This window comes from Halichoeres trimaculatus, unplaced genomic scaffold, assembly GCF_033239565.1.
Source record: "Halichoeres trimaculatus isolate MK-OKI-2021-1 unplaced genomic scaffold, fHalTri1.1 fHalTri1_scaffold_21, whole genome shotgun sequence".
Classification (NCBI taxonomy): domain Eukaryota; kingdom Metazoa; phylum Chordata; class Actinopteri; order Labriformes; family Labridae; genus Halichoeres; species Halichoeres trimaculatus.
In genome coordinates this window covers 2,536,071-2,559,932 of record NW_027437199.1, presented here as the reverse complement: position 1 = coordinate 2,559,932, position 23,862 = coordinate 2,536,071, and the positions used below count along the sequence as shown (strand labels likewise).

Genomic DNA, 23,862 nt, shown 5'->3' with positions numbered 1-23,862 from the left:
GAAACAACTTTTCTTTGCTCAAGTCAACTTTTACTGGATACAACGCGACATCAGGCAAACGTTGTAGCAGCCAGCTATATGTAGTGCTATCGGCAGCCAGGTGCTTTGACCTATCTGTAGGCTAACGTGAAAACAAGTAAACACTGTCAGTTTGTAAGTAGTTTAGTAGTAGTCTACATTTAGCTCAGCTAGCAGCCTGGTGCTCTAAGACATGTCTGTAATGTGTAACGTTAGTGAATCCTAGTTATGTCCTGCCAGTCATCGACCAATCAGAGCTAACGTAACCTCACTCTTCATTTCATTGATAGACTCTCAAGTTTGAACAGACCACTGCAGAATAACTGCTGACTGTGGGTTGGAATCAACATTAGCACAAACAGATTAGCCCTTTTAGCCTTTAGCTCGTGCTCTATCTCTCTCCTGTTTCTCTTTCTTCTGCTCTTCTGTCCTTTTTCTGTCTGACAGTTAGGCTCCAGTGTCCACCATCACTACAAAATTAATCACAGAAATCGTTTTCAGCAGAGAAAAACACAGATCTCTCTTCTCACTGCTAAACTTCATCAGCCGGCGTGGTGTTGTCATAGAGAGTTAGACGTACTGTAAATCAATCCAGTTAGCTAAGAAGTAGCTTTTGAAAATAACCAGTAACCTATAATATTGGTGCTGATAATCTCATTTTATAGTGTGGATTAGGATCAGGCAGACATCTAGAGGGGAGACTTTTTCAAGATCACTTAAAAACTCCTCACAGAGACTTTAATACTTCATTCTTGTTTTATTCTTGTAGCATCAGAACTTAAATCTGTTAATATTACAACTTTATTCCTCTAACATTACCACATTGTACTTGTAGCATATAAAATTTAACCTCATAGTAGCTGATATACCCATATTCTCCTCACATTACAAATATAGCCTACTCTTGTAACACTTTATTTTCATAACATACAACATTATTCTCGAATATTTCTTTTATTTCCTCCTTTAGCCTGTTCATAAGTAGCTGTAATCCATTTTTTTCTTAAACTAAAAATTAGATTTCGTTCTATAAAAAAAAAAAAAAAACTTCTGGCGGGAAACAGCGCCACCCTGTGCACAGGAAAGGAACTACCACCTCAAGGAAACAGCAGCAGCGTTATGAACCTCGGTTTAATTATTCTGTGATTTATCAAATGTTCTGTCGTTGTATACATTTTCTAAATACTTTCGGTTTAAAAAAAAAAAAAAAAAAAAAGCAAAAAAAAAAGAAATAAAAATAAAAAACAAATAACAAGATTTTAAATTTTGCTCTTGTTAATGTCACATTTTCTAACGACGCATTCAAAAACAACAGTTAATGCTGGGCTATGTCAGAGCCTGATATGGATGACAGTTATGCCGAATTAAAAAGGGTAATTCAGTAAAATAACTTACGTAATTTATTCGAGTTTTGACCGTGATTTAATCTGAAAAACAAGAAAAAACTTCATATCCGTGTTTTTTTGACCGAGGTTTGGTCTGAGTTTGCTGTAGGACCTTCTCAGCTGCGCGCTCCGCATTCCGTCTCCGTGTGAAATGAGATCCAACCTGTTCCCCTGCGCACCTCAGACTGCCTCAACCTGCTCACCGACAACAAACGCGCTCCGCGAGCATGTCGGTGTCACCAGTGACGTGTTGCCTGTCTCACTTTAATAGTCCTTTCCTGACTTATTACGCACGAGTATTTAAGGAGTGTGCGTAATGTTTAACGTCGTGCACCAAGGTCGGAAATACGTCCCAACGCGCTCGACGGTCTCGGATGACTCCACACTCTCCGTGCAGGCTGTACACATCAGTAAGTATCCCGGTACTCTGAGGGAAGGACCGGAGGCTACGTGGCCGCCACCGGGTGCCAAGATGCGGATCTCTAAAGCCAACAAAGGCGGGATGGTGGTGAGGGCTGTCCGGCGGCATCCTTCCCCACAGCCGGCCAGCCTGGAGAGCTTAGAGGCGGCGTGGAGCGAGAGGGGACACCCGGAGAAGCCTGCGGAGCACTCACCGAGCCGTGAGGGGAGGAGCAGGGAGGATGAAGGGGTCGCTAACGGGATGGAGGGGGGACCACCGAGGAACAGGAAGAAGGGCTTCAGACCCCCTGATGTCAGGACCATCTTCTCCCCCGAGGAGAGGGACCCGAGGGTGAAGGAGGAGTCCGGGGAGGGACACACCTTCGAGCCTGGAGGCGAGAACACCTGGTGTGATGTGTGCTGCTACTACATCTTCCAGCATGGTCTCACCTGTGCAGGTGAGTGGGAGATGATGAGGGGGGCTTGTTGTGAGGGTCTGACTCATGTTGTTTTCAGAGTTTCCACAGTTGGTTGTTTCAAAGGAGGAAATGTGCAAAGTTATAAACACACTCAAAGGAAACATTCATCTGTAGGAAAAGGAGTCAGTTTGTTAATATTCAAATATCAAACCTGTGAACAGAACTCTTGTTTCTAAACGGTCAGAAAGTTTCACACGGGTTTGTTTTGTCACTTTATATACTGTTTGTTTTCCAAAAGCAGATCAACATCGGTGTCCAAACATGAAAAATATTACTGTTCTCATTTTGCGAAAAAGAAGTGTGGGCTTTACTGATGTTTACTAAATGTGAGGATTTTACGCTGTTCTTATATTTGTAGCATCAGGCCTAACTTTGACCTCTGTGATTATGATTATTAATTTTGTAGACTAGATGCATCAAACTGTAACAGCAGCAGACCAGTTTATATTGATCATTTATCTAGAGTTACATCCTAAACCTGTGTTCACTGAATGTGAGTCAGAATTCTAGAATAAAAGACAGAAATCTGACATATTGAGTTATAAATCTGGAATAAAAGTCTTAATTCAACAATGTAAGTCAAGATTCTGGAATATAAACCTGAAATTCAAAATATTAATTAATCTGGAATAAAAGTGTAAATTCTAGAATGTAAGTCTGGAAGTAAATAAATAAATAAATAAAGAAAGAAAGAAATAGGAAATCTTGAATATCTGTTTTAAAAATCTGGAATAAAAGTCAGAAATCTAGAATGTTGATGTTAAGAGTCTGAATTCTAGAATTTAGGTTGGAATTTGGTAACAAAAGTTAGAATTCTACAATATTAATCAAAAGCCTTGAATATAGGTTGGAATTCTGGAGTATATGTCAGAACTCTGGAATGTTTGTCTAGAGTCTAGGATCTAGGTCAGAAAATTCTAGAACATTTTTCCAGTTTTAGGAAAACAAGATGGAATTCTTGAACAAAGTTAGAGTTCTTGGAGTTTAAATTCTGGAATACATGTCCAAATTCTGGAATATAAATCAGACATTTTTGGATATAAACACTCCTAGGATGTGAGTCGGACTTCTAGACCATGAATCAGAAATTTTGTGAAATAGATCTGAATTCTGGAACAAGTCAGAATTCTAGAATGTAGGTTGGAGTTCCAGACTAACGTTAAAACTTTGAGATGAAGTCGAAATTCTTAGCTCCAAGTCAGAATTCCGAGGAAAAGGTTCTAGAATTTAATCCAGAATTTTAAGGGAGAAACGTCAGAGTTCTGGAATGTTAATATGCGGCTGTTAAATAAATTAAACATTTTCTAGACTCTCTGCAGACAAACACCTGCCTGTGTTTTGCTGTTATCTTTAAGCTGGAAACTCTAAAATCATTAGATCAGATATCAAAGTGTCATCAGCAGCAGCAGGTAGCACCTCTGACATGCTGTGGAGACCGCGCGTTTCACAGCTATTCATAGGCAGGGCTCTGAAACGCAGCTGGAATGCAGTCGGTATGCAGACAGACCGGTTCTGAAAGGGAAAAAAAAGCTTCCTCGAGTGCAAACTCTGAAACTCTGGACCTCACCGTGTGAAACAAACACAGGAGAGGCTCTTCTTCCTCATGCTTTGAGCTGGAAACATGGCTGCTTTATGGGACTGGTGATGGAGACAAGACTCAGAGGCTTTGAAGAATCCAGACAGATGCTTTCAGGATGTGTCTCCTCATATTTATTTTTCCTGCCAGTCAGGCTTTTAATGGGATGTGAAATCTATAAACATAAAGTAGAGTCTGGCTATTAAGATGTCCTCTGCTTCCTGATGATACCTCGAAGTAAGACAGTTTATCTGGGTTATCACATAGATGTTGCCTACTTGATACTTTTAAACAAAATGAAAACAAACACTGGTGCTGATCTGATGTTCGACCATCATGAAGAATAAAGTGAAGAGCGTGAAAGCTCCTCTGCTTCAGTCCATTTAGCCTCTTCTTGTTGACAGACAGTGAGCCTGCACGATTAGCTGCCTTATTGTTTCCTGTCAGTTATACCCGCAGTGTTACTGCAGTTTATCTGAGTGGATGTGGTTCATTTCCTCTCTTGTTAAAAGCTTTTTTTTCTGTCTTAATGTCAGGAAACTTCAGGAAAGTACAAACCGTCCATGCAGACTGGCGTACGCCCTTCAGATCTCCTCAGATGAATGTCGTTGGTCACTTGTTCACTTATTAACAGAAACAGTCACTTATAAATCAGCTGGGCAGCAGCTCATTTAAGTTATTTCCTTTAAATATTAATTTCTGGGGATGGAAACAAGCTCCACTGATGCAGGGTTTTATAAGCTGACCTGAGACAGACTGAGCTACAATGTGCTGCAGTCAACTTTAAACACAACATATTAATGTGAGGTGGATTTAAAGACCAAGAGGAGGTAGCTCTTTTCCCATAGTTCATGATTTTGCCTGAGGTTGTAGAGTTAGTAAGATGTCTTTTTCAGAGCGTTCTAAAACATTAGTCAGCGTTTTATGATAAAAGGTCAGAATTACATAATCATAGTTTTAAGAAAAGGTTGAAATTTTAAGTGATAAGTCAGAGTTATGAGAAAAAAGGTCGTAATTCTGGAATGTCGATGGGAACTTAAAGAAAAGGTCAGAATTCTATGATGTAAGACAGAATTTCAGGACGGGGGTGAAAAATGCTAGAATTTAAGACAGAACTTAAGAGTGAAGTTCAGATTTTTTAATTTTTTTTTAGATAAAAAAAAAATCAGAAGTGCATAGTCTAAATTAGGCCACAATTTTAAAGTGTAAGCCAGAGTTTTGAAACAAAGTCATAATTTGAGATTGTAGGTCAAGGTTTTAAAAACAAGGTCGGAATTCTAGAATGTCAGATTTTTTTCAATTTTTTTTTTCGATGTCAGAATTCTAGAATGTCAGATTTTTTCATTATTAATTTTTTTAGATGTCAGAATTCTAGAATGTCTGATTTTTTTTTTGGGATGCCAGAATTCTAGAATGTCAGAGTTTTTTTTTTTTTTTTGTAAAGGTCAGAAGCGTATAATCTAAATTAGGTAACAATTCTACAGTGTAAGACAAAGTTTTAAAACAAGGTCATAATTCTAGAATGCAAGTCAATGTTTTGAAAAAAGGTCAGAATTCTAGAATGTCAGAGTTTTTTTTATTATTATTTTTCTAGATGTCAGAGTTCTAGAGTTCTAGAATGTAGCGTTTCGCGTTAAAGGGTCCGTATTTTTGAGTGTAAGACAGAGCTTTGTGAAAAAGGCCAAAATTCTGGAATTTTCATTCTTTTGAAAGAACTCATCTAGTTTGTCATTTTTTCTGCATTTAGTCAAAATTTCAAAATAATGTCGGGAAATGATTATTTCATCGGCCTGACCTTAATTTTTTTTAAGTGCCCCCGATCCGTGAGTGGGTCATCAACAGAGAATTTCAGGAGATGTGTTGAAACACTTTCTGCAGTGATAAAAACTTTGCACTTTCTTTCTTAAAGTAAAATGCGTCTGTGAATGTTAAATGTTGTATTTCTGTGTTCAGGATTCTCTGAGTGGTTCAGATTAGACACCCCCCCCCCTTTCCCTCTCTGTCTCATTACAACATGAAGTAACAGAAACCTGCCGCTGGCATCAGGAGCGTCTTTGTCTGATCAGGTTTAGAGCTGCACCGGATACTCTGTGTGAGTTCATTAGACCTGGGAGAGGACTGGTTTTGAAGTCACTCTGATCCTTTTGGATCCTTTTGGTTTTATCAACTTGATAAAAGAAGAAAACAAAAACTTTGGTTATTCTGATGTAGAACTCATTGATTTGAAAACTTCTCTGAGGAAGTTTTTGATAACTATGTTTTTCCGCCACATGCCGACAACATGTTTCCTTTGTTACTTAGTGAAAGGTTAAATTAAAGCATGCAAAGTTAAATTGAATGGTTAAGTGGAACAGAGTTTGTCTTGACAGTGGGATGTACACCTTCAAAATAAAAGCCTAAAATAAACCCAGTGTGTGGAGGTAGAGTTAACATCTCTGTGCAGTTTGTTACAGACGATCGAGGTTCATTTTGAACCAACGTGCAAAATACTGGAGCTGCCTCTAGTCTGCCCCCTTCTTCTTCTGTGTGTGTGTGTGTGTGTGTGTGTGTGTGTGTGTGTGTGTGTGTGTGTGTGTGTGTTGGCAGCTGCCACTGTACGAGTGTATCTTGTCTCTTGTGGAGCCAAACTGTCACAGCGACTGAACAAACAAGAGGGAGCTGACACATTCACACACACACACACACACAGACAGATGGGGGTCAGTGTGTGTGTGGGTGTGTGTGTGTGTGTGTGTGTGAGGGGAGGGACCAGGACAAACCAGAGACACAATCAGAGAGAGCGCGACACGATGGATGGAAGTGAAGGATGACTTTGTCTGGAGTTTGGATCTACATGAAGTTATCTCTGGATTTAAACCACCAGGATTTTAAAACACTTCATTTATCAAATCTGTGTGTGTGTGTGTGTGTGTGTGTGTGTGTGTGACTGTAAGCCAAAGTGTGTGTGTGGGGCCGAAAAGAAGAAATGGGTTTTGCCAAAAACTTTGGCAAAACTTTGCGGCGAGTGTCAGGATTTTTCTATCGTTTTCCTAAAGTGATGCGACGCTCTGGACGACTGGAGGTCAGTCTGCTGTGGGGGGACTCAGGTGAGCTTAGACTCTGATTGTTTTAATATAAAAGATCAAATCTGGATTTATTTAATCTTAATTGAACCATGAAGTGTCTTGAGATTGAAATATATCTGCAGCAGACTTTTCCAAAACAGCAACAAGGAACGGACAGAAATGGTTGATGCTAAGCTCACCACACAAAAACAGGAGCTGTAGCTTTTTATTTGCAAATATAATTATGAAGATAAGTCGTTTCAATCACAGGTGCTTTTTATTCCCTATAAACTGTTTTATATTATTCATTTTTGTAGCTTTGAAATGTTTCTGTGACTGCTTGATTTATGTCGCTTGTTTACATTTTTTTAGTGTCTAAGTTGAAGTAACTCTAGAGTCTTTCGTGTGTTGTCGTTCATGTGTAAGAAAAGTTAAGTGTGTTTTTTTGTCAGCAGGAAGTCAAATTTGAAAACAAAGTAAACAGAAATAGTTCATAGAATTTTGGTCTCCACTGATTTTGGGTCTGGGGAGGTATTTTGGAGGAGACCACCAAGTGGGTGTCTGATATAAGTCTGTGTACTGAAGGGCGAGGTAGACCTTTACATTTTGGATATCTGTTGTCTGTATGTGTATACGATGTATGGGTATCTGATGTGTGAACACATGAATACATGAGGACTACTTTTTCACTTATTTTTGTCCTTTTTTTCTTTTCTTTTCATTTCTTTTCTTTTCTTTTCTTTTCTTACTTTTTCTTTTTTCTTTTTCCTATTTTTATTTTCATTTTCGTTTTTATTGTTATTTATGTATTTATTTATTTATTTATGGGGGGCTTGATGTGGGTTGGGGAGGAAAGCTGTGCACTTCATCTCATCAATGATGTTGTATCATGATAGATATTTTTGTTATTTTGTGTTTTGTTTAATTGGAAATAAAAAAAATTTCCTCAAAAAAAAAAAAAACAGAAAAAAACACTTACAACAAGCATCTGTGGAGGGAAGTACTAAAAAAAATTGAAAAATAAAATAAAAATAATAATAAATAAAAAAACATGACTACAACAATTATCTGTGGAGGGAATTACTTAAAAAATAAAAAAAATAAATTAAAAAAAATTAAAAAACACATGACTACAACAATCATCTGCAGAGGGAATTACTAAAAAAACATGCTTACAACAAGCATCTATGGAGGGAATTACTAAGTAAAAAAAATAAATAAAAAAACATGACTTCAACAAGCATCTGTGGAGGAAATTACTAAAAAACAAACAAAAAAAACAAACAAACAAAAAAAGAAGCATGCTTACAACAGCATCTGTGGAGGGAATTACCATTATAAAATATATTGAGACCAGATGAAAAGAAAGTCACTGATATGAGCTTCTGCAGCGTTCCTGTTTGTTGTGGTGTTTTTCCGCCTCTGCATCCCTCTGGCATTTTAACAGTAAGGCAACCAGTTATTGCCAATCAAAGCTTCATTATCCTGCCAGTTAGACTCTGGTGGGATAATGATTTGTGAGGATGATCTTTGAACATTTTACCATAAAAAGTTCAGACTTTCGTGTGTTATTTCACAAAGACTTATAAACCCTCCTTAATTTCTGCTCAGGGTCTCTGGTGTCACCTCTGCATTGTGTCTGCAGCTCTTCAGTCCCAGAGTGAATGCCTCTACAGACAGTACAAGTGTGTGTGTGTGTGTGTGTGTGTGTGTGTGTGTGTGTGTGTGTGTGTGTGTGTGTTTGTGTTGTAATATGACGACTCTTTCTATTCTGAGCTCAGTTTTGATTACATGATGAAACCCTGAGAGCGTGTCTGCACACGTTGAAGGAGAAACAAAGAGAAGTCAGAATAAAGACCTGAGGAGGACAGATGGCTGCTGGACGTTTACAGCAGACACCTGTCCTAACACACACCTGTCTTTGTCTTCCTCTGGTTTACCAGCAGCAGCAGCAGTCTGTCTCTCCCCTCAGTGTAATAATATAATACTACGTTTCTTCTTCAATACCGTCCATAAATACAGAACATCACTGTCTTTAAATGTTTGTGGTATTATTACAGACGGCCACACGTCATTTCAGCCTGGACACTGATCATTACAGCTTAGACCAGAGGGCGTTATTAAAAACACACTCAGTGATCTGTGACTCAGAAAGAAGACGAAAGAAGCTTAAAGTGGGAATGATGCTGAGAGACTCAAATCTACATTAATAAAAAGTGGGCAAAGCTAAAACTGGCGTTAAAGTAAATAAAGTTTTTTTGTGAACATTGTAGTGAATCTCTGCTACCAGTGGGGGGCGATATAGTTTTCTTGATTTGATATTTGACTTCTCTTTCTCCAAAATGAGCCCCGAGTGGAAACATTGTTCTGGATCCCACATTGTACAGTTTATCCGAAGTAGGTGAAGTGTGTGTGTGTGTGTGTGTGTGTGTGTGTGTGTGTGTGTGTGTGTGTGTGTGTATGTGTGTGTGTTGAAGCAGCTGAAGGCTCATTGTGGTCTCTCTGCACACACACAGACCTGATTAGAGAGTCTGTGTTAAAACTGTTTCACACCCAGGAGAAGAGAAACTGTTGCGTCTGTCCAGTTTGTGCCGTCTGACCTTTGACCCCTGCGCTGAGTTTCACAATAAGAGCCCTCTGTGTGGAGCTGCTGTTTGCAGTTTGTTGTCAGTTTTGAGCCTCACCTGAATATTTCACTTCCTGCTGTTGTTTGATAAGATCCTCAGGATAGTATGTGGTTCGTCTTTTGGAGGATGAAATATCAAAAAAGTTTATTCATCAGTGTTTACGGACTTTACCTTACATAAGCTGTGTGTGTGTGTGTGTGTGTGTGTGTGTGGCTCCATCTGATTGAGCGTGATTGATTCATAGGCGAAAAAGCTTTTATCCCTGAGACAGCAGAGGAAACAGAACAGGAAAATTCAATTTTTCAGTAATGATCTGCGATGTTTGGACTTGATTTTAGTTTTTTTTTTTTTTTTTTTCAAAGATGAGGACACAGTGAGACATTAACCAGATGATGGCACTGTTGGTAACTTTAGTATCAGACTGGAAGAGAATGATGTTCATAACAATTTTGCCAAGAACAGAACAGTCCAGGTGCATTGGATGAGATTTGTAGTTAGAATAAATTAAAGATAAAGAATGAAAAATGTGAAATATATGACATAAGATACAACAAGGACAAAAAATTAAAACAAAAATATACAATAAATAAATTCATTTTTGTTCACTTATAACACTTCTAACAATAAACAAGCTTGAAGTGAAATTTCAGAATTTCCAAGAAAAACTGAAAAAATTATAGGGTGAAGCTAAAGCGTATGAAGACCTATTCCTCTTATCTCACAAAATAAAAGAAAACAAAGAGAAACAATAATGAAATAAATAACAATGGCGCTTAAAAACTTATGGAAAAAAAACATGTTTTTTTCCTCATCAAAGTTGATGAATGACAAGTAAAAGTCAAAATTTGATAAGATGAAAGTTGAAATAAAGATGTAAAAGTTGAAATTTTGCAAGATTAAATGTAATGAGGTTGTTTTGTTTTTTTTAAGAATATGCTAAATAAAAAGTTTTCATGTTGAGAGACTAAGGTCTCAAGTTACAATTCTGAAAATTAAATAAAGTTGCAAATTTAAGAAACTCAAGTTGAAACAAAGTTGTGTTATGAGACTAAAATCGACATAAATCCGTAAAGTTAAAACACTTCAATTAAACTTAAGTTTTTATGTTTCGAGATTAAGGATTCAATTAAGTCGTTACGTTTGAAAATAAAGTTGACATAAAGTTGTAATAAAGTAAGAATGTTATGAGAAGAAGGTTAAAATAAAGTTGCTTAATTAAAAATCAAAGTGAAATAAAATTATGTCATAAGATTAGGATTTAAACTTAGTTGTTTTATTGTAAAAATAATAATGTTAAAAATTATAATTTTATAGACATAACGTTTAAATATATAATAAAACAAATTTATATTAAGGTTTACATAAAGTTTTTTGTTACAAAGTGAAATAAAGTTGTCATGTTATAAGATTAGGATTTAAACTTGGTTATGTTGTGAAAATAAAGTTGATTTAAAGTTATAATTTTACAGATATCAAGTTGAAATATATATCAAAACAAACATATATTAAGGTTCAAATAAAGTTATTTTGTTTCAAAGTGAAATACAGTTATGTTATGAGATTAAGATTCAAATTTAGTCATTATATTATGAAAATAAAGTTGTATAAGGTTATAATTTTAGAGAAGTATACTTGAAATATACAATAAAACAAATTTATATTAAGGCTCACGTAAAGTTTTTTGTTACAAAGTGAAATAAAGTTATGTAATGAGCTTAAGATTCAAATTTAGTCATTATATTGTGAAAATAAAGTTGATTCAAAGTTATAATTTATTATTATGTATTAAAATAAATATATAATAAGGGTATATTAGTTGTAATGTTAAGAGAATTAAGTTTAAAAAAAGTTACAAACTTACAGTGGAAATAAATTTGTTAGAATTGTTAATTCAAAAAATCGTAGTTGAAATAAAGTTGTAATTCTGTGATCTGTTGTTGATATTTCCTGTGAGTTGTAAACGTGATTCCTCCGTCACATCGCTCGTGTAGTTTTCGTGATGCTGTGAATGGATGGAGGGATGGAGGGATGTTTGGATTGTTGGCTGAACTGATGGAGGGATGTAGAAGGCTCTCCCTCTTCCTCTGTGGATCAAGTTCATTGTGAAAAGGTTTTAGGCGGATGACAGCGCGAGCGGCTGGACGGAGGAGAGAGGAAACTAGTCATAACAAGCGAGGGAAGAGAGCAAAGAGAAAGAGGGAGCATTGAGTCAGCAGTCCCACATTCATCACCTCCAACCCCCTTCCTCTGCTGTCTGCGCGCCCGTCACTCCGCGGCCTCCATTTGACTGTTAAATCACCCACTCAGCACAACAACGCCGCCGCGCAGAGACAGGCAGGGAGAGGTGGTGGGGCAGAGGCACAACACGGGGCGAGAGACACTGAAAAACACCACCGAGAGGGTAGAGAGTGTGTGTCTGTGCTGTCCTGTCTGTGGGAATTACTCCTGTGTGTGTGTAAGGTGTGTGTGTGTGTGTGTGAGGATGAAGATGGGAGATGGGAGCAGCCATGTGCAAACTGTCGGATAAAGTTGGACAGCACGTGAAAAAGAGGTCTCCAGGTAGGATCAGGGAAACACACACACACACACACACACACACACACACACACACACACATATATATATACAAGTAGTATGGATACATGTGTGTGTTGTGTAGCTTGTAGGTGTGTGTAAGTTGTGTTTATTGAAAGCACATCCTGCCTGTGTGAGTCATTCTGTTTCTTAATGGTGCTGCTGGAGTCTGGCCAGTCTCGAAGGTTCAGTTTTTGTGTTTGTTGATGTACGGGTGGCCAACGGGGACAAAATTCACGCTGTGATAAAGTTGATTTGTTTTGTGTTTCTGTGCACGTATGATCAGAGCTGCAGCTATGAACTCTTTCCATGTTGATTTCCATGTTAAACACATGTAGGTCAGATCCCAGTGGCCTTGTTTTCAGACATTTCCTCTTGTTCGTTACAGCTCAGGTCAAAATTTACATGTTACGAAGGGGAAGTTAGACCTCAGCCGTGGTTATCAGGAGGTTATTTGCATATACGTTTATGTTTTCATGTATTTTGTACAAATGAACCTGCTCGTACCAAAGACTACAGCCTCTGATAAAGTCTGTGTTTGTTGTTGCTGCAGGTTGTAAGTACACGTGTCACGCTGCATGTAGAGACCGGGTGTCACTGGACTGTCACCCTGTGGCGTCACCTGTGAGTCCGGACCAGCTCAACAACAACACGCCACCTCATGTAAGTACACACTGCAGAGTTAAATCTTATTTACTGTGACTTCACTGCTAAAAAACTAAAATCTTATCAACAGTTTTTGTCTTATTTTAAGTAAAAATTGTGTATTATACTTGATATGAGCCACATTCAACTGGTCAGTCCAGAAAAATGTCATGTTTTAAGTTATTTACATACAAAAATGAGCTATGAATTGCTTGTGACAAGTAAAAAAAATCTGCCAATGGCATTTTAAAATGCTAGAAAATGTGCTTGAAAGAAAAATGTCTTAATACAAGCAATTCAGACCTCATTTATGTCTTTAAATACCTTTAAACAAGACATTTTTCTGGACTGGTCAGGTGAATGTGGCTCATATCTAAAAAAAGACATTTTCTACTGAAAAAAAACACACAAAAACACTTGATAAAATTTCATTTTTTTTCTGTATTAAACAGCTTTATAATTCACATTATCACCGTTCTTTGTTCTTGAGAATTCTGGGATGTAGCTGTAGTTCATTTGTTGACCACCAGAGGGCGGTGTAGGCAAGCTTTTTGCCGATGAGCTCTACCAGTGTTTCATTTGAGGTTTGAGGCTGTGAATGTACAAACTGAGCTACTTAAATACAATATATAAGACACTTTCAATCATTTTTTTTTAACTTTTTTTTTTTTTGACAAATTTGAGGAGGTGGTTGATTAAAATATCAGCATGGAAAGATTTGTCGTTGAACTTAGAGAATTTTGCATCTGTTATAATATTCTGTGTCTGTTTACCAATAAATAAAGGCAACAAAACAACATCAAAATAAGAAAGTAATTTAAGATAAAGATCCCCGAGCAAAGGTAAAAAATATTAGAAAAGAGCCCACAATGACTGAAAAACAAGAACGTGTGTGTGTAATTAAGTTTAAGTTCCAGGGGGTTTTTTTGGACTTAAAGTGACAACACCAATATAAACCAGAATGTGTGTAAGTTTAATGTTTAACAGATGTTTGAACAACCAGAATTAAAGTGAAAACTTGGACATTAAAACAAGGTGTGTGTCAAAAAAAAAAGTCCCCATAATGATAGAAAACAAGTTCAACAAGCGTCCCCACAGAGATCTCAGAATGAAAGGAGTGTGTCAGTAAAAATCCCCTAAAAATGTACAAAGCAGCGTCTGAGTATCAGTATTAGACTTCATAGTCATATGAAAACTTGTCTGAGTGTTTTAGTCAGTCAAAAAAATCCCTTAAAGTGACATTAAAAAAAAAAAAGTTCACGTGTACCAGTTTAAGTTATCACTATTAAAGATTTGTTATAAATAAGACCCCAAAAAAGTGTTTTTGTACCAGTAACAGTCCCATAATGGTAGCAAATCAAGTAAATGTGTGTCAATAAAAGTCCCCATTAAACCCTGTTAAAGACCCAGTCCTCATATTGATAGGAAAACCTATTCTGATGTGTGTCTCGGACAAGAAATCTGGGTGTGTTGCTGGTCTGGTTTATGTTAGATTTCCTCAGACCACACTGGGCAGTTTTAGAGTATTATGTAACTGTTCCTCTGCAGCTCTTCAGAGGAGTTAACTGTTATTTTTACACCAAAATTCATGTTTAAATCAGTAGGTGAGGTCAGAGGTCAACAAGGATGTTAGCAAGCATTCCTCATCTTCAGTGTGTCTGACTTTCTTCAGCTTGGTTTTGTTTTGTAAGAAGTTTTCTTCCCATTTTACGTTTCATTGACTCCAAATGAAACTCTACGACCGCGGTACAGAACGACCCCGCAGTGTTTACGTCTCATCAGCCAGTCCCTCCAGGTTTCATGTTCGAGTCGCAGGCTGGTTTTGGCCCCAGCTAAATGTTTGAGCCTGCATGAGGAGGATTAGTTCAGCACATTTCAATCACAGATACTGCTGAGTGGTGCTGAGCACAGTGCTGTGGTTTCTGGATTGTGCCAGCTACTTCATGAAAATACATTTTTGGTGTGGTTACAGAGGGGTCAAAGTGTGTGTGTGGTAACAGATGTGAGTGTGTGGGTAGAGATGCTGAGTCCTCACAAAGACGTGTTGGTCTGTCGGTGTGTTTACATGTGCTGTAGAGGTGTGTGTATCACATGTTGATACTTAAAGTCTACAACAATTCATTTAAAGTGGAAAATTAACACTAAGCGCTAACTTAGCGCTTAATTAGCATGATTTGTTTACATTTGAATCACTGACCCGTGTTCCATCCATTCTCCCCCATTTAATACAGACCATGCTGCAGACATCATTGATGTTTTTAAGTCATTAAACCAGATCAAGTCTCAAGTGTTCAAGTTGGTCTAAGTCACCAACATGAAATCCCAATCCGTTCTGGGTAACGAGATGACAATCTTGTTTAAGTCCGAGTCACCGAAGGATAATTACCTTTAAGTCCAAGTCATGAAACAACGACACAAGTCATGGTTGAGTCACTGAAGAAGTTTTAGCAGAGACTCAAACTCCAGTCTGAGTCACCAGAAAGTAACTCAGGTCAAGTTCAGGTGACGGTAGGAGAATCCTTGTCTAGTCCGAGTCACTAGAGAAAAATTTGAGGCAACTTTGAGTCACTGAAGAAGAATTAAAGGGAAATCTAAGAAGCTAGAGAAGAATTCAGTTCAAGTCCAGGTCACGAGAGGAGAATCTGAGCAGAGTCTGAGCCTCTAGAAAAGAGTCAAAGTCAAGAGTCAGAGTCTGAGTCACTGATGAGAAGTTGAGCCTCGGTCAACTCTATGGTAATTAGCTATGACGCAGTTCAGCGGTAAACGGTGGCAACCAATCAGAGTAGAGATGTCCTTCGACCGAGCGGGCCCTAAAGAACAACGCACATAACTTTGGTTCCTAGTTCCCTCATGGATACTGAAAAGCTCATACTGTGTTTGGACTTATCCTTTTCTTTTTAATGTCCGCCATTTTGGCTACCAACAACAACAACAAAATGTTGCCTGGAATCGTGTCGCGGAGGAGGTAGATTTTTCTGTTGAGTTAAAAAAAAGTGCAGTAATAGCAGAAAATAGCGAAGTGAAGTGAAGTCTGTGGCAAAGACGTAGCCTAGCCTAGCATGCTAGCATTTCTTGCTTCATCTGAATAAGATGACACCAGGGCTCCAGACTAACTTTGTTCAGCAACGATTTGAGGTTTACGCCGGGGGTGCAGGTTACTTTTATTACCAAGCAGTTTCCTGCTGGATCCTTCTGGATCCTTCTGGATCCTTCCGTGGATGGCTTCGTACCGGACTGTGCACCAGGATCTGAACGGACGCCTGTGACCTAGTGACTTTTTAGTATTTTGTGGCCTGGTGTACCAGTGATTTTTGTTTCTCATTTCAGTATTTTTGTTTTGGGATACCTCTTTTCTTCCTTGAGGATTTATCTGTGTTTCTTGTGGATTAAAGGCGTTTTGTGTTACAGACTTACAAGGACCAGAAAAACATCTATCTGATCTATAAAGGAATTCTTTTGGCAATCTGTGAAGTCTGAATGTCGAGTTCAGGTTCGAGTCATTGGTGCTCCAGTTTTAGTCAAGTCACAAGTCCAAGTCACCAGGCCAGAGTGTTTCTCCTTGGTTAGTAGCTGCTAGCTTAATAAACCCACTCACACAGTGACAGCTCTTAAAGCGACAGTGATCCCAGCCAGCCGAGGCATGGAGAGGCTTCACTCTGTAACTATTTCAGGGAAGTCCTCCTGACAGTGTGTGTTTTTGTTGGACACCAGCAGAAGTGGGTCAGTAGGTAGTGAAAATAAAACCTGATCCTCTTAATTACCAGAGCGTGATGGTGTGAAAAGCTGTGACCCAGGACACCACAGATGGGACAAAGAGGAAACGTGAAGTTTGACAGGAAGTCTTTTGAAAGTCCTAAAACCTGAGACTCTTTATTGAACTCCATTAGTGACCTGACTAACTTAGTCACAAGTCAGTTCAATCTGAGACCCAATTTTATTAACCTTTAAAGCACATGTTTCTAAATACTGTGGCCTTTGACCTCTTCATGTTAAGCTAAATTTAGCCAAAAGGTGAACTTTCTGCTCTCAGAAAACTTCATCAGAAGCAACTTTAAAGAGGTGAAAGTTCTCAGTACTTCATACAAAAACAGCTTGATAAACAAACCCCTTTTGGACCCATTTTTGGGGGGTCCCAAATTTTTTGACAATATAGTTGAGAGTGAAGCATGTGGTCATTGGTTTGGGCAAGACAAAAAAAAATGACTGAACTGTATAAATTACACCTGAGTATGACTTCATCGTCCTCTCCTGCGCTGTGATTGGTTTGGCTCGAGGGTGAGGCCGTAAATGATTAACAGGGAGACTTGGAGAGTAACTGGTCAGAGGATAAACTTCCTGCCTGCTGGGAAAGACAAACAGGCGGAGAGAAAACAAAGAGAGGAGAACAAACACGGGTAGAGACCGATGTTTATGTGTTTTCTTTTTGGCTCTAACGGCAACTCATTAACACGACCTGATGTTGTTTTAAAAACCAGATTACCCCTGATACAAAAACACAAATCCAACATATTTATGGTGATTAATAACTCAGCAGCACACACTCAGATTTCACACTGAACAGTGTTGGTAGGATTGGCTCAAAGGAGAAAGATAACGGTTTAAAAGTTAGAAATTTAAAGAGCAGGAGGAATGTTGATGTGTTTTCCTTCTGAGGTTTTATTGTTACTCATTAACGGCTCTTGGTGAGTTAGGGAGGGGTGACACAAAAGTAAATACACACACACACAAGCAGGAAGGAAAACCTGAGAAAACATTTTCCCGTCTTGGTTTCACTTTGTTGAGAGTTGGAGAGTTTGGGTTCGCCGTGATGTTTTGAATAGGCGATGAAACTAAAAGTGACGTCTTCCCGTGTCCATAAATTGTTTTGTTTCTCTTTCTGAACAAAAACAGAAACAACCTCCATTTTCCAGGGCTTAAATAAACATACATTGGTAGTTTCGTTAGCTTAAGTTGCAGCGGTTTGTTTGAAAACCGACACCGAAAAACCAAACCCAGCCCAAAATGACACAAGGGACTGTTTCATTCTGTTTTAGTAACAAAGGTTGTTTTCGAAACCACCCACCATTCAATAAAACTCACTGATTTGGCCAAAATATTACATTTAGTTTGTAAACAATGCTTAGGTTCTTCTTGTCTTTTTCCGTGTTAGGAAGTCTGGGCTCAGTTTTCAAGTGCAGTGCTGCCACCTATTGTCGGGTTACCAGTACTACGACAATACAACAACACTAACATTTCGAAACAAGTAAACCTTGTCACTTGTAGTCGCTAGGGAGGTTATACCCACCTTACAGGTAACTTTTCAAATAAGTTGCAAATAAGTTACTTCAAAAAAATCTCAAAACCAAGTGTTGGCAGACCATAGTTAAAATGTCAAAAACATATAAAAATTAATTCATTATTTACCAGTTTCAAAAACCTCTATCTCATCAAGATGATAAAAAGTTGCCCTAAAAACCTGTTAGAAAATTAAAAATATATATATATTCTGCCCCCTTGTGGATTATCATACCACTACAGGCAGCTGAAGTTGTAATTTGTCCCTTTTTAAAATGGCTGTTTTTCATTTTCGTTCCCACAATTAATACAATTTTATTAACATTAATTGGTCTAGACCTGTTAATGATTTTAGAAGATGTCTTTAGATAATGTTTGTTATGATTTGGGGCTATATAGAGAAAGATTGATTGATTGTCTACACACTTTTTTTTTTAAGGAAAATTGTTGCTAGTTTATTTAAGTTAAGTAACATTAACACATACATTGTTACTTATTCAAAAAAATGTATTTTCTGCATTAAAGAAATGCATATTTACATAAAAAATTACAAATAATTTCCAAAACCTCCCAATTTATCAAATGTGATACAAAAAAATATGTATTTAAAAAAAACAAACAAACAAACAAAAAAACGATACTGCAATATTTCTTTTTCTTTTGGTGGATTTTGTTAAAAGGGTGAATAAACATCTCAGTTCTAAAAAATAAAAGGATTTCTTTTTTTTTTTTTTTAATGAGTCAGGCTTTACAGGATTGAGCTTAAAATATGTATCAAATCATAAATAAAGTTAGATTAATGAATCACTGTAGGTTATGCTTCTACAGTTTGATATGTCTGGTGCTACTGTCTCTTTAAGAAACTCAAAGACACTATGGAACCTAGCATTCCGGAACACTTAAACCCATAATGATTATATCAATCTACTGTCTCTTAAAGGAACTTCAAAGCATTCCGGAACACAGCTTTCCGGATTTTTTTTGCTACACTGATTATACTGAAAAAATGTAATATCATGCAAAATTGTATTATCTGCAGAAAACACTGACTGACTCTAAAAATTCAAATCTAGGCAAGTGTTTTTGTCTTCATTTCAGTAAAAAAAAAAAAAATATAATAATGAATTACACTCAACCACCGGCACATGTCACTGACTGACCGGCATGTGTCGCTGTCTGACGGCATATGCCGCAGAGTAAACGTTAGTATACCATTTGCTGTTTTTAGATCTCTGTGTCATTCCAAAATCAATCGTAGATTTGAGTTTAGGTTGTAGAAGTATCACCATGTTTTTTTTTATCCTAAATCTGAGAGTCCTGATCCCCATCGACCATCCTCTCCTCACTATCACAGATCTGGTTTTATTCCCTCCTTCCTGTAAACAAACATCATCACCATCCGCTTATCAAACTGCTCTCTTCCTCTCAGCGAATCTATCTCTATCTGCTTTTCCCTGCAGCCTGTAATCAGTCGACTATTGTGTTAAAGAAGGACAAACAGGAGGTTTACCTGACAACCGCGGCGAGGACGAGGAAATGAAGTACACACAAAAGCAGAGGGAGAAATTACAAAGCGATGTAAGAAGAAAAACAACTTTAAATAATCGTAATAACACATCGCGTTCAAGAAGAGACAGGCAGAGCGACCGAGAGAGACGTCCTCAAACCTCAAACATCCATGAGCTCAGAGCTAAACACAGATTTAACTCTGCGGCGTCGTGGGTATGTGTTATTAAACAGCCTGAGGTATATTATTATAAATCAACAGAAAGTGACATTTACAGTTTCTTCTGAAGGGAAACTTTCAAAGACGAACAAAACGACCACAAACACTCTGTCAGCAGAACACGACGGATCAAAACGTGTCGCAGTTTCAAAAAAATACGATCCCAATGTAATCCACTCTCTGCAGTCTGCAAACAGAGACACAAAGAGCCTCAAAGTCAGCACACGCAGGAGCAGAAAGATGAATAATCTCCAGCAGAATATCACTGTAATCTTTGTGGATTGAGAGGGATTAAGTCCTCGGTCTGATGCAGGTCTGATGGACAAAGCTCCCCCGTCATCAGCTGCCTGTCGCAGAAACGGGACACCAGCAGACGGATTAGAGACGAGGCCCGGTCACTTCCTTCATATTCGTGATCCAACACGCGTCAGAGTAGCAAACACATTCGAACCCTGAATTTTCTTGACTTGAAACAGATGGTGGAAAAAATTCCTAGTGTTTGTTGGTGTTTGAAGTTTAAAGAGGGGGTATTGTGCTTTTATTTCAGTCTTTATTCTGTCCCTCTGGTGCCCCCGTAGTATCATTACATGATTGACAGCTCAAAAAACTCTCACTGGTGTTTTAGAAAACTCCTTACTTTAACCTCTGTGTGATATGTTTCGTTTTGGCTGCTGCCTCTTTAAGGAAACCCCCTTCCCTCTGATTGGCCAGCCCTCTGGAACCCTGTTGGGGACCGAGATAAAGGTTTTTTAGGCCCAAACGTGTCATAAACCAGTTAAGAACTTGTGAAGATCTCATTAAGATCTTAAACATTTTGTATTTTTAAAACATGGGAAGGCATGATACCCCCTCTTTAATGTTCGAGGAAAAAGCTTGCATAGATTTGATACTGTAAGTTATTTAACCAGCTCTACGTTCACATTAAAGCTGTTTATTTCCAGACTTCAGTAAGTCGGGTCACTCGAGGGAAATTGCCCTTTCACAAAAGAAAAATATTTTTCATGGGGGATTGAATTAGCTGAAATCTAACAGGATAAGGAGGAAGCAGCAGCTGGCCTGAACCGACAGAATAGAAAGGAACTGCAGAGGCAGCACAACAACAGACCAGAGAGGGATACAGTCACCGAACACACACACTTACACACACATAAACACACACTAATTTAATTCATGGAGAGTTAACGGTGTTATAAGATTTTCCTACGTTGCAGACACAATCTGCCTTTGGACGTATGAATGATGAATGTGTGTCATTTACAGTGAACTCTTATCCCAGTTGGTTTGTATCAGACGCTGAGATTGTGCGCCTGGATTAGGACGGGATCTGAGATAAGAGTCAGCAAACACACACTGCAGAGCATACACACACTCACACACACTGAGGAGTCTGTTATAGCGTCCCACCCTGATACAGATCTGTGTTTTCCTTTGAAACTCTCACAAACTCAGCACAGAAATGACTTTGGATGCTTTGTAAGAGTCTATTTCACCTCTCAGTGCATTTTTTCCAGGGCACTGTAAGACTGGCTCGTATTTTTGCAGACTTTTTTGGAATGGGGCCTTTCCTTTCCAACATCCTCTCCTATGTTTTTTGGCCTTGGTTTCACACCCAGCAGACATTTTCCTCCTGATGCAGCTGAAAATGTTCGGGGTGTTTTTACAGCTTTCCTGATTGGTTTGGTTCAGATGAGAGTCAGTAAGAAGAGTTTGTTTGGGCGGGATTGAAAGCAGTTAACCTTAATCTGATGCCCAGTGTCTAATCAAAATTAGCCTAAATCATAACCTTAAAGAGAGGGTAAAATATATTTATTTAAATTTCTAATTAGAATAACTCTTATGGAGTTGAAATAATGGAAATCAGCATTAAACATTAGCAAAGTTTCAAGCATCAAAAGTATGAGACTTAAAGAGTCATGTGAGAATTCAACGAGATCAGTGTGAGATTTGCTCAATTTGTGAGATCACCAATTAGGGAATTTCCTTTAAAGGGTGAATGTATCATTTTGAAACAGAAGCATGACTCTGGAGTGTAGCAAAAAAATTCTGGAATGCTGCGTTCCAAAATGCTTTGAAGTTCTTTAAAGAGACAGTAGATTAATATAATCATTATGGATTTTAAGTGTTCCGGAATGCTTGGTTCCATAGCGCCTTTAAGTTCCTTAAAGAGACAGTAGATTAATATAATCATTATGGATTTAAGTGTTCCGGAATGCAAGGTTCCATAGTGTCTTTAACTTCCTTAAAGAGATAGTAGATTAATTAAATTGTTATGGGTTTAAGTGTTCTGGAATGCTAGGTTTCATGGTGCCTTTAAGTTCCCTAAAGAGACAGTAGATTAATATAATTGCAATGGGTTTAAGTGTCCCAGAATGCAAGGCTCCATAATGCCTTTAAGTTCCTTAAAGAGACAGTAGATGAATTAAATTGTTATGGGTTTAGGTGTTTCGGAATGCTAGGTTCTATAGTGCCTCGAGACAGTAATTGTAATGAGCTGAAAATCATGTAAAGCTGTCATGAAGGTATCAGATGGACAATATGGAGCTTGAAAATTGAACACAATACCCCCTCTTTAAACAAAGCAGTAGGCTATGACCTTAGCATACAGCCAGAGGAATATCTGTACCTAAAAAAGATTTAAATCCATCATTTCCTTTAACTCTGACTGTGGTGTCCCTGTAGGCTCTTGATTTGAGCTCAACTAATCTCTTTATTGTCTGTGTAAGCTAGCTTATCTAACAGCTACAGCTAACAGGCCCACACAGGTAGTCGCCTGCTCAGTCTACCTACAACAAGCCAGTCCCGCTTTTTACATTTCATCTTCAAAAGTGACTCGGCCTACTTTATGCCAACCCAGACACTGGTATGTTTTTGTTTACAAAGCCTTCTTGGGCAAAATTCCCACCTGCTAATCCTGCTTTAATCTAGAAGAATGAACAATCCAACCTTAATTCTCTTCACGTTGTGCAATTTGTTTTTCCAAAACACCAGCAGCACTGATTCAGTAGCTCTTAATGTTGCTAAGCTAAGTGGCAGAAACTGACTGATTTACTAAAGCAGTGACAAAACAAACAGTTTTTAGGTACTTGTACCTGAATTGAGAGCTCAAATATTGTTTTTTCCTTCAAGGCTCAAGTCTGTTTCCATCAAACCTGTTGATCTCCATGATGTTGTGTAGCCGATATTTCCCAGATTAAAACACTCCAGCTAGTCTTTGGCACATTTATATGTATACTTTTCAAGTTTTTATTTATTTTATTTCTATTCTATTTTTATTTAATCTAATTTATTTTTTCTCTTTACATCCCCATCCCCATCCTTTTTTGTTCAACTTTTTTAATTTTTTTAAAATAATTTTGCATTTTTTAATTCTCATTTTACTTTTATTTCTATTTATATCAATATGTATAAATATGTATGTTTCTTATAATGATAATGTTTCTCCTATGATTCCTTTTATTTGTTCCCTTTTTTCTTTTTTTTATTCACTTTTGTAATTTCTCATTCCTTTATTTATTCATTATCTTCTTATTTATTTATTTATTTATTTATTTATCTATTTATATATATATTTTTGGTTGCCTTTTAACTTAATTATCTTTTGTTATATTCATAGTTACCTACTCTATTATTTTTGTTAACTACATGATTTGCCAGTTCCAGGATGTGCATATTCATTGTAACAAATGGAAAAAAAAATTGTTGACTAAGTGCCAAAAAAAAAAGAGTGTGGGGAAAAAAAAAAAAACTTCAGCTGGCCTGTTTGGTCGTAGTGAACAGATAAGTAACTATCAGATTTTGTAGAACTCACGTCGAGTTGCATCTTGACATTGACTTCAATCCAACCATCACACTCCAGTCTAGGAATATGAAATATGGTACTAAAAACTGCAGTTCTTTAGGTGTCCACTAGGGACTGGCCACAGAAACACCAGAAACCACATACACACCATCCTAAAATGCTGAATTTTACTAATTTTGTAACAACTTATTAAACTCATAAGTCTTGTCCATATAAGGGCGTTGTGGGCACCTTGTACCTGTTAGCAAAGAGGCTAAACGCCCACCTCTTTACCTCACACTAACTCTAAAGGGAGCCAGCATCCAAAAGTCTGTAT

General features: G+C 37.7%; 1 protein-coding gene across 1 annotated transcript in view; it reads left to right on the top strand.

Annotated features, from left to right (window-relative positions):
* The first annotated feature begins 1,719 nt into the window (after positions 1-1,719).
* The window catches only part of rassf3 (Ras association domain family member 3), a 68,874-nt gene continuing 46,731 nt past the window's right edge, over positions 1,720-23,862 (top strand). The window contains exons 1-2 of the mRNA XM_074698462.1: positions 1,720-2,260; positions 12,656-12,765. Of these exons, the coding sequence (XP_074554563.1) occupies positions 1,720-2,260; positions 12,656-12,765 (651 nt within the window). The remainder of the gene's footprint in view (positions 2,261-12,655; positions 12,766-23,862) is intronic.